Below are 12078 nucleotides of genomic sequence, written 5' to 3'. Positions count from 1 at the left end.
ACTGGAGTTTTAAGTATTCATGTCAACCTCTCAGTGAGAGTATTGATTAAAGTTAGTCTAGAGAAGCAGGGAATTTTTTTTTTCTTCTGCAAAACCATCCAGACTACTGCTAACAGCTCCTAAGCAATCAGCATTGACGAGTTTCGCTGCCTGCTTTCTCTCCCTCAAGTCCATGTCAGGAGCGCTGCTATAAGACTATCGCACTTGAGAGGCTGTGTTCTGTTCCACTGCATGGATCCTGGAGGTAAGATTGTTTCAATTTTTACACTTAAAACGCTATAACCGGGTCACAGTGTGGCTGCTTTATACCTTGATAGGATCCAGGGTTAATATCCTCTGAAGGGGGTTTAATAAACAGATGGGTTAATTAATCTGTGATTTTTTTTTTTCCTGGGCTGTTTTATGGCTGGAACAAACAGGTTTCACTTTTAAGTTTCACTTTAGTTTTTGAAAGTGTTGCACAGCTCCTATTACTTGCTGTACTTGTAATAACAAGGGAAGTACTGTTTTGTACTCCAGGTGACCGGGTGTGGTGTATGTTCATTTCCTCCATTCTGGCTAAGACTTGAACCTTAGGAGAGCGTTTCCTCTGTTAACTGTCTAGGTCTAGCAGGTGGTGAGTGCCCCAGCCATTGGGAGTATAAAGGTGCAGTTTTCTATAATAAAAAGGGGGGGGGGGAGTTATGTATGTCCTTCTGTGGGTATAACCTTACCTGTGGAGGACTCTTAACCCCCCTAGTCTACTTTTTAAAAAGTTTTTTTCCTGGTCCCGGACTCTCAACTGGATTTGTGGGGCTCCATTCCTAAGGTGGATTGTGCTATCTCTACGCTTGCTAAACGTACTACTATACCTCTTGAGGATAGTTCTTTGTTCAGAGAGCCAATGGATAAGAAAATGGAAACCTTTCTAAGAAAGATGTTTCAAATACAGGATTTTTGTTTCAGCCGGCGGCTGCAGTTGCCGCAACTCATTGAGGTGGAGTGTCCCCTCAAGGATATTCAAGACAGAATTAAAGCTCTGAGAATTTGCTAATTTTATCTGTGATGCGAACATGCAAATTATTCGCCTAAATGCAAAGGCCCCTGGCTTTGCAGTCCTAGCCTGCCAGGTGTTCTGGTTGAAGTCTTGGTCTGCGGATATGACTTCTAAATCCAGACTCCTTTCTCTTCCCTTCAAGGGAAAGATTTCATTTGGTCCAGGCTTGGACTCCATTATTTCTAGTTACCGGAGGCAAGGGTGCCTTCCTACCGCAAGATAAGAAGAACAAGTCTAAGGAACGACAAACATCTAATTTTCGTTCTGACCAATTCTAACGACAACAATCCTCCTCCAAGCCCTCGCAACCCAGGAGTACTTGGAAGCCTGCTCAGTCCTGGAATAAATCCAAGCATAATAAGAAGACCGCCAAAAACAAATCTGCATGAAGGGGCGGCCCCCGATCCGGGATCAGATTGTGTAGGGGGCAGACTGTCTCTTTTCAGACGCCTGGTTCAAGGACTTACAGGATCTGTGGGTCATGGAGGTGGTATCTCAGGGATACAAGAGAGGCTTCAAATCTCATCCGCCAAGTGGCAGATTCCTTCTCTTGAATCTGTCTACCAGACCAGAAGAGAGGGATGCCTTTCTAGGGTGCGTTCGGGATCTATCCTCCTTAAAAGTTGTCTGCCTTTCGAAGAAAAAAGGTTTGGGGTTTTATTCAAACCTTTTTGTGGTCCCAAAGAAGGAGGGAACTTTCCGCCCAATTCTGGACCTAAAGTGCTTAAATAAATTTCTGTGTCCCTTTCCTTCAAGATGGAGACGATAAGGTCCATCCTTCCTTTAATTCTGGAGTGGGCGGAGGCCCACAGCTATTCACTGTCGGCAATCCACATTCCGGGTTTGGACAACTGGGAGGCGGATTTTCTCAGCAGGCAATCTTTCCATCCAGGGGAATTGTCCCTCCATCCCGAGGTGTTTGCAGAGATATGCAGCAAGTGAGGGACGCTGGAGATAGATCTTATGGCGTCACGTCTCAATACCAAGCTACCCAGGTACGGGTCGAGGGATCCCCAAGCGGATCTAATAGATTCACTATCAATGCCCTAAAAGTTAAAACTCATATCTTTTTCCTCCATTACCGCTTCTTCCTCGAGTGGTGGCCCGCATCAAGCAGGAATCGATAATCCTGATTGCTCCATCGTGGCCTCGATGGACGTGGTTCGGATCTAGTGGGATGTCCTCTTCTCCTCCGTGGAAGTTACCTTGTCGCAGAGACCTGCTGATAACAAGGTCCATTTGTTCATCAAAATCTATATTCTCTGAGGCTGACTGCATGGAGATTGATTGCTTAGTCTTAGCCAAGAGGTTTCTCTGAGAGTGTCATTGATACTCTTATTCAAGCTTGTAAACCAGTTACTCGGCGTATCTACCACAAGGTGTGGAGGACCTACTTATTCTGGTGTGAAGAGTGTGGTTTTTCCTGGCACAGAGTTAAAGTTGCCAGGATTTTCTTTTCTTCAGGATGGGCTGGAGAAGGGCCCTTCTGCTAGTTCCCTGAGGGGACAGATTTCGGCCCTGTCTGTTTTATTGCACAAGAGACTGGCTGAGCTTCCAGACGTGCAGTCCTTTTAAGGCTCTGATTAGGATCAGACCTGTGTTTAGATCTGGGGCTCCTCCTTGGAGCCTAAATCTTGTTCTTCGGGTGTTGCAACAGGTTCCGTTTGAGCCTTTGCATTCCGTTGACGTTAAATTGTTATCTTGGAAGGTTATCTTTTTATTGGCCATTGCCTCTGCAAAGCAGAGATCTCAGAAACTCTGCGTGCAATGTGAACCTCCTTATCTGATTTTTTTTTTTTTTTTCTTTTCAATGCAGATAAGGCAGTTTTACGTATTTAAATTGGGTTTCCTTTCTACGGTTGTGTTAGATCGCAACATCAATCAGGAGATTGTGGTTCCTTCCTTGTGTCATAATCCTTAATCGAAGGAACGCTTACTTCACAATTTGGATGTGGTTCGCGCCTTGAAGTTCTATCTTCAGGCTACTAAGGAGTTTAGACAATCTTCCTCTTTGTTGTCTATAGCAGGACATCCTCCTCCTGAGAGGATACCGGCTCATTCCACTAGAGCAGTGGCTTCCTCTTGGGCCTTTAAGAACGAGGCCTCTATGGATCAGATTTGTAAGGCGGCTACCTATTCCTCCTTACATACTTTTTCAAAAGTTTACAAGTTTGATGTTTTTGCTTCTTCTGAAGCAGCTTTCGAGAGAAAAGTTTTTGCAGGCTGTGGTACCCTCAGAATAGGGTCCGCCTCTTCCTTTTTGTTCCCTCCCGTTATTCATTTAGTGTCCTTTGGAGCTTGGGTATAGTTTTACCAACAGTAAGGAATGAAGCCGTGGATTCTCCCTATCTTATGAGTGGAAACATAAATTTATGCTTACCAGATAAATTCCTTTCCTTCAAGATAAGGAGAGTCCACGGCCCCCGCATGTTTTTTCTGGTCTATGGGCGGTCCCCTTTTATTTATTTTATTCTTCTGGCACCATTTATACCCTAATGTTTCTCCTACTTTTCCTTGTTCCCTCGGCAGAATGACTGGGGTAATGAGGAAGTGGGAGGGATATTTAAGCCTTTGGCTGGGGTGTCTTTACCTCCTCCTGGTGGCCAGGTGTTGTATTTCCCAATAGTAAGGAATGAAGCGGTGGACTCTCCCTATCCGGAAGGAGAGGAATTTATCTGGTAAGTATAAATTGTTTAAGATTTGTGTAGGCTGAACTCGATGGACTTTAGACTTTTTTTTTTTTCTCTCTCTTTTTTTTTTTCTCAACCTCATCTACTATGTTACTATGTATTATTGATGCTGTGCCGATAAGGCTTGATCTTGGAGAGGCTCATTTGTTTTCTGCACTACATGAACTGTGAAAACACTGACTATATCACTATAACCCCATAATATATGGCTAAGAAAAACAATTACATTTGTGAACTAATAGATGTGGTTGCTGTTTTTGTTTTCTCACCTATTTAGACTGATAAAGGATTTGACAAGGCTACATTTGAGAAACAAATGTCAGTGATGAGGGGACAGGTAAGCAACCATTAGTCTGTCATTCACTTTATACTTCACAGTGGGCAATGAGCGATAAGGGCACACTGTAGGTTTCTGTGTTGCCTGACTGATCGCCCCCTACTGCTCTGTGGTGCATTACCCAATAATGCTACACCTATAAATGACTTTCATTCTATATATGGAAACGGATCTTAAAGTACAAACGGGTTCAGATTTTAGTTTATATTTTTTTTTCTGGTGAAATAATGGTTTATTCACTGTAGCTAAATATTAAAGGAGATTAAAAAAAACAAAAAAAACTTGATGTTGTTAAAAAAAAAAAAAAATTCAGCTACAGATTATTTTTTTTTTTTGTGTGTGTGGTTTCTTTAAGGAGCTTGACAGGCACAATGTTCTGCGTTTTGCACAAAGGTACCACGTGTTATCTCCTTTTAATGTAGAGGTCTTGGAAGAAAGATGTTTACCTTTTACTTCTACAGTACAGAGAGCCATTCCCAGTCAGAGATGTATATATGTTATAATTTAATTTTATATCAGAATCTTGCAGTAATGCATATTTGCTTTGCAATATATTTTCAGTATTACTTTTTTTTTTTCTGTTGTATTTTCCCAGTTCACTCTTCCTGGCATATAACTTTTTATTTAGTCCCTTCAAACACATTAAATACTTAGGCCTAGATTTGGAGTTTGGCGTTAGCCGTGAAAACCAGCGTTAGAGGCTCCTAACGCTGGTTTTAGGCTACCTCCGGTATTTGGAGTCACTCAAAATAGGGTCTAACGCTCACTTTTCAGCCGCGACTTTTACATCCCGCAGATCCCCTTACGTCAATTGCGTATCCTATCTTTTCAATGGTATTTTTATAACTCAGGTATTTAGTAGTGTCTGAAGTGAGCGTTAGACATCTAACGACAAAACTCCAGCCGCAGGAAAAAAGTCAGTAGTTAAGAGCTTTCTGGGCTAACGCCGGTTTATAAAGCTCTTAACTACTGTGCTCTAAAGTACACTAACACCCATAAACTACCTATGTACCCCTAAACCGAGGTCCCCCCACATCGCCGCCACTTGATTAAATTTTTTTAACCCCTAATCTGCCGACCGCCACCTACGTTATACTTATGTACCCCTAATCTGCTGCCCCTAACACCGCCAACCCCTGTATTATATTTATTAACCCCTAACCTGCCCCCCACAACGTCGCCTCCACCTACCTACACTTATTAACCCCTAATCTGCCGACCGCAAAGCGCCGCCACCTACGTTATCCTTATGTACCCCTAATCTGCTGCCCCTAACACCGCCGACCCCTATATTATATTTATTAACCCCTAATCTGCCCCCCACAACGTCGCAGCCAGCTACCTACAATAATTAACCCCTAATCTGCCGACCGCAAAGCGCCGCCACCTACGTTATCCTTATGTGCCCCTAATCTGCCCCCCACAACGTCGCCTCCACCTGGCTACACTTATTAACCCCTAATCTGCCGACCGGAGCTCACCGCTATTCTAATAAATGTATTAACCCCTAAAGCTAAGTCTAACCCTAACACTAACACCCCCCTAAGTTAAATATAATTTCTCCAACATAGGTGTGTCCGGTCCACGGCGTCATCCTTACTTGTAGGATATTCTCTTCCCCAACAGGAAATGGCAAAGAGCCCAGCAAAGCTGGTCACATGATCCCTCCTAGGCTCCGCCTACCCCAGTCATTCTCTTTGCCGTTGCACAGGCAACATCTCCACGGAGATGGCTAAGAGTTTTTTGGTGTTTAAATGTAGTTTTTATTCTTAAATCAAGTGTTTGTTATTTTAAAATAGTGCTGGTATGTACTATTTACTCTGAAACAGAAAAGAGAAGAAGATTTCTGTTTGTAAGAGGAAGATGATTTTAGCAAACGTTACTAAAATCGATTGCTGTTTCCACACAGGACTGTTGAGATGAAGTAACTTCAGTTGGGGGAAGCAGTTGGCAGACTTTTCTGCCTGAGGTATGACTGGCCACATTTCTAACAAGACTTTGTAATGCTGGAAGGCTGTCATTTTCCCTATGGGGACCGGTAAGCCATTTTCTTAGATTAAGTAAAAGAATAAAGGGCTTTATAAGGGCTTAAAAAACTGGTAGACATTTTTCTGGGCTAAAACGATTACTTTGCTAAGCATATTTGGCAGATTATAACTCTTTATAGTTATTATAATCTTGGGGATTGTTGTTAAAAAAACGGCAGGCACTGTGTTGGACACCTTTTTCAGATGGGGGCCTTCTCTAGTCATAGGCAGAGCCTCATTTTCGCGCCACTAATGCGCAGTTGTTTTTGGAAAGCAAGGCATGCAGATGCATGTGTGAGGAGCTAAGAACCACTGAAAAAGCTTATAGAAGGCGTCATTTGGTATCGTATTCCCCTCTGGGCTTGGTTGGGTCTTAGCAAAGCAGATACCTGGGACTGTATAGGGGTTAAATGTAAAAACGGCTCCGGTTCCGTTATTTTAAGGGTTAAAGCTTTCAAATTTGGTGTGCAATACTTTTAAGGCTTTAAGACACTGTGGTGAAATTTTGGTGAATTTTGAACAATTGCTTCATGCTTTTTCGCATATTCAGTAATAAAGTGTGTTCTGTTTAAAATTTAAAGTGACAGTAACGGTTTTATTTTAAAACGTTTTTTGTGCTTTGTTGACAAGTTTAAGCCTGTTTAACATGTCTGAACCATCAGATAAGCGATGTTCTATATGTATGAAAGCCAATGTGTCTCCCCATTTAAATATATGTGATAATTGTGACATAGTGTCCAAACAAAGTAGGGACAATGATGCCACAGATAATAATAGTGCCCAAGATGATTCTTCAGATGAAGGGAGTAAGCATGGTACTGCATCATCCCCTTCTGTGTCTACACCAGTTTTGCCCACACAAGAGGCCCCTAGTACATCTAGTGCGCCAATACTTATTACCATGCAACAATTAACGGCTGTTATGGATAATTCTATTGCAAATATTTTATCTAAAATGCCTACTTATCAGAGAAAGCGCGATTGCTCTGTTTTAAACACTGAAGAGCAAGAGGACGCTGATAACGTTTCTGACATACCCTCACACCAGTCTGAAGGGGCCAGGAGGGAGGTTTTGTCTGAGGGAGAAATTTCAGATTCAGGAAAAATTTCTCAACAAGCTGAACCTGATGTTGTAACATTTAAATTTAAATTAGAACATCTCCGCACACTGCTTAAGGAGGTATTATCTACTCTGGATGATTGTGACAATTTGGTCATTCCAGAGAAATTATGTAAGATGGACAAGTTCCTAGAGGTTCCGGTGCCCCCCGATGTTTTTCCTATACCCAAGCGGGTGGCGGACATAGTAAATAAGGAATGGGAAAGGCCCGGCATACCTTTTGTTCCTCCCCCTATATTTAAGAAATTATTTCCTATAGTCGACCCCAGAAAGGACTTAAGGCAGACAGTCCCTAAGGTCGAGGGGGCGGTCTCTACTCTAAACAAACGCACTACTATTCCCATAGAAGATAGTTGTGCTTTCAAAGATCCTATGGATAAAAAATTAGAGGGTTTGCTTAAAAAGATGTTTGTTCAGCAAGGTTACCTTCTACAACCAATTTCATGCATTGTTCCTGTCACTACGGCGGCGTGTTTCTGGTTCGAAGAACTAGAAAAGTCGCTCAATAAAGAATCTTCGTATGAGGAGGTTATGGACAGAGTTCAAGCACTTAAATTGGCTAACTCTTTTATTCTAGATGCCGCTTTGCAATTAGCTAGATTAGCGGCGAAAAATTCAGGGTTTGCTATCGTGGCGCGCAGAGCGCTTTGGCTAAAGTCTTGGTCAGCGGATGTGTCTTCCAAGACAAAATTGCTTAACATCCCTTTCAAGGGTAAAACACTGTTTGGTCCTGATTTGAAAGAGATTATTTCAGACATCACCGGGGGAAAGGGCCACGCCCTTCCTCAGGATAGGTCTTTTAAGGCTAGAAATAAGCCTAATTTTCGTCCCTTTCGCAGAAACGGACCAGCCTCTACTTCTACATCCTCTAAGCAAGAGGGTAATACTTCTCAACCCAAACCAGCCTGGAGACCGATGCAAGGCTGGAACAAGGGTAAGCAGGCCAAGAAGCCTGCCACTGCTACCAAAACAGCATGAAGGGATGGCCCCCGATCCGGGACCGGATCTGGTGGGGGGCAGACTTTCTCTCTTTGCTCAGGCCTGGGCAAGAGATGTTCAGGATCCTTGGGCACTAGAAATAGTTTCTCAAGGTTATCTCCTGGAATTCAAGGAACTACCCCCAAGGGGAAGGTTCCACAGGTCTCATTATCTTCAAACCAAATAAAAAGACAGGCATTCTTACATTGTGTAGAAGACCTGTTAAAGATGGGAGTAATTCATCCAGTTCCAATAGGAGAACAAGGGGTGGGGTTTTACTCCAACCTGTTCATAGTTCCCAAAAAAGAGGGAACATTCAGACCAATTTTAGATCTCAAGATCCTAAACAAATTTCTCAGGGTTCCATCGTTCAAAATGGAAACCATTCGAACGATCCTTCCTACCATCCAGGAAGGTCAATTTATGACCACGGTGGATTTAAAGGATGCGTATCTACATATTCCTATCCACAAGGAACATCATCAGTTCCTAAGGTTCGCTTTTCTGGACAAGCATTACCAGTTTGTGGCACTTCCATTCGGATTAGCCACTGCTCCGAGAATTTTCACAAAGGTACTAGGGTCCCTTCTAGCGGTTCTAAGACCAAGGGGCATCGCAGTAGTACCGTACTTGGACGACATCCTGATTCAAGCGTCGTCTCTGTCAAAAGCAAAGGCTCATACGGACATCGTCCTAGCCTTTCTCAGATCTCACGGATGGAAAGTGAACATAGAAAAAAGTTCTCTTTCCCCGTCAACAAGAGTTCCCTTCTTGGGAACAATAATAGACTCCTTAGAAATGAGGATTTTTCTGACAGAGGTCAGAAAATCAAAACTTCTAAGTTCTTGTCAAGTACTTCATTCTGTTCTTCGTCCTTCCATAGCGCAGTGCATGGAAGTAATATGATTGATGGTTGCAGCAATGGACATAGTTCCTTTTGCACGAATTCATCTAAGACCATTACAACTGTGCATGCTCAGACAGTGGAATGGGGATTATACAGACTTGTCTCCGACGATTTAAGTAGATCAAAGGACCAGAGATTCACTCCGTTGGTGGCTGATCCTGGACAACCTGTCACAGGGAATGAGCTTCCGCAGACCAGAGTGGGTCATTGTCACGACCGACGCCAGTCTGGTGGGCTGGGGCGCGGTCTGGGAACCCCTGAAAGCTCAGGGTCTATGGTCTCGGGAAGAATCTCTTCTCCCGATAAACATTCTGGAACTGAGAGCGATATTCAATGCTCTCAAAGCTTGGCCTCATCTAGCAAAGGCCAAATTCATAAGGTTTCAATCAGACAACATGACGACAGTTGCATATATCAACCATCAGGGGGGAACAAGGAGTTCCCTGGCGATGGAGGAAGTGACCAAGATAATTCAATGGGCGGAGGATCACTCCTGCCACTTGTCTGCAATCCACATCCCAGGAGTGGAAAATTGGGAAGCGGATTTTCTGAGTCGTCAGACATTCCATCCGGGGGAGTGGGAACTCCATCCGGAAATCTTTGCCCAAATAACTCGATTATGGGGCATTCCAGACATGGATCTGATGGCCTCTCGTCAGAACTTCAAGGTTCCTTGTTACGGGTCCAGATCCAGGGATCCCAAGGCGACTCTAGTAGATGCACTAGTAGCACCTTGGACCTTCAACCTAGCTTATGTATTCCCACCGTTTCCTCTCATTCCCAGGCTGGTAGCCAGGATCAATCAGGAGAGGGCTTCGGTGATCTTGATAGCTCTTGCGTGGCCACGCAGGACTTGGTATGCAGACCTGGTGAATATGTCATCGGCTCCACCATGGAAGCTACCTTTGAGACAGGACCTTCTTGTTCAAGGTCCATTCGAACATCCGAATCTGGTTTCCCTCCAACTGACTGCTTGGAGATTGAACGCTTGATTTTATCAAAGCGTGGGTTTTCAGATTCTGTAATAGATACTCTGATTCAGGCTAGAAAGCCTGTAACTAGAAAAATTTACCATAAGATATGGAAAAAATATATATGTTGGTGTGAATCTAAAGGATTCCCCTGGAACAAGATCAAAATTCCTAAGATTCTATCCTTTCTACAAGAAGGTTTGGAGAAAGGATTATCTGCAAGTTCTCTGAAGGGACAGATCTCTGCGTTATCTGTTTTACTTCACAAAAGGCTGGCAGCTGTGCCAGACGTTCAAGCGTTTGTTCAGGCTCTGGTTAGAATCAAGCCTGTTTACAGACCTTTGACTCCTCCCTGGAGTCTTAATCTAGTTCTTTCAGTTCTTCAAGGGGTTCCGTTTGAACCCTTACATTCCGTAGATATTAAGTTATCTTGGAAAGTTTTGTTTTTGGTTGCAATTTCTTCTGCTAGAAGAGTTTCTGAGTTATCTGCTCTGCAGTGTTCTCCGCCCTATCTGGTGTTCCATGCAGATAAGGTGGTTTTGCGTACTAAGCCTGGTTTTCTTCCGAAAGTTGTTTCCAACAAGAATATTAACCAGGAGATAGTTGTACCTTCTTTGTGTCCGAATCCAGTTTCAAAGAAGGAACGTTTGTTACACAATTTGGACGTAGTCCGTGCTCTAAAATTCTATTTGGAGGCCACTAAAGATTTCAGACAAACATCATCTTTGTTTGTTGTTTATTCTGGTAAAAGGAGAGGTCAAAAGGCAACTTCTACCTCTCTTTCTTTTTGGCTTAAAAGCATTATCCGATTGGCTTATGAGACTGCCGGACGGCAGCCTCCTAAAAGAATCACAGCTCATTCCACTAGGGCTGTGGCTTCCACATGGGCCTTCAAGAACGAGGCTTCTGTTGACCAGATATGTAAGGCAGCGACTTGGTCTTCACTGCACACTTTTGCCAAATTTTACAAATTTGATACTTTTGCTTCTTCAGAGGCTATTTTTGGGAGAAAGGTTTTGCAAGCCGTGGTGCCTTCCATTTAGGTGACCTGATTTGCTCCCTCCCTTCATCCGTGTCCTAAAGCTTTGGTATTGGTTCCCACAAGTAAGGATGACGCCGTGGACCGGACACACCTATGTTGGAGAAAACAGAATTTATGCTTACCTGATAAATTACTTTCTCCAACGGTGTGTCCGGTCCATGGCCCGCCCTGGTTTTTTTAATCAGGTCTGATGAATTATTTTCTCTAACTACAGTCACCGCGGTATCATATGGTTTCTCCTATGCATATTTTCTCCTGTACGTCGGTCGAATGACTGGGGTAGGCGGAGCCTAGGAGGGATCATGTGACCAGCTTTGCTGGGCTCTTTGCCATTTCCTGTTGGGGAAGAGAATATCCTACAAGTAAGGATGACGCCGTGGACCGGACACACCGTTGGAGAAAGTAATTTATCAGGTAAGCATAAATTCTGTTTTTAATCTTACGAAATTAATTAACTCTTATTAAATAAATTATTCCTATTTAAAGATAAATACTTACCTGTAAAATAAATCCTAATATAGCTACAATATAAATTATAATTATATTATAGCTATTTTAGGATTTATATTTATTTTACAGGTAACTTTGCATTTATTTTAACCAGGTACAATAGCTATTAAATAGTTAAGAACTATTTAATAGCTAAAATAGTTAAAATAATTACAAAATTACCTGTAAAATAAATCCTAACCTAAGTTACAATTAAACCTAACACTACACTATCAATAAATTAATTAAATAAACTACCTACAATTAACCTAACACTACACTATCAATAAATAAATTAAATACAATTCCTACAAATAACTACAATGAAATAAACTAACTAAAGTACAAAAAATAAAAAAATATTTACAAACATAAGAAAAATATTACAACAATTTTAAACTAATTACACCTACTCTAAGCCCCCTAATAAAATAACAAAGACCCCCAAAATAAAAAATGCCCTACCCTATTCTAAATTACT

At 42.4% G+C, this 12078-nt stretch overlaps 1 protein-coding gene across 2 annotated transcripts in view; it reads left to right on the top strand.

The window, feature by feature from the left end:
• Nucleotides 1-12078, top strand: part of PI4K2B (phosphatidylinositol 4-kinase type 2 beta) — a 176225-nt gene that overhangs the window by 156745 nt on the left and 7402 nt on the right. For both annotated transcript variants that reach the window (XM_053704084.1, XM_053704083.1), the window contains exon 9: nt 4004-4063. In XM_053704084.1, coding sequence (XP_053560059.1) covers nt 4004-4063 — 60 coding nt within the window. The remainder of the gene's footprint in view (nt 1-4003; nt 4064-12078) is intronic.

This window comes from Bombina bombina, chromosome 2, assembly GCF_027579735.1.
Source record: "Bombina bombina isolate aBomBom1 chromosome 2, aBomBom1.pri, whole genome shotgun sequence".
Lineage (NCBI taxonomy): Eukaryota > Metazoa > Chordata > Amphibia > Anura > Bombinatoridae > Bombina > Bombina bombina.
The sequence above is the reverse complement of the archived record's forward strand: the minus strand, read 5'-3'. Positions and strand labels throughout refer to the sequence as shown.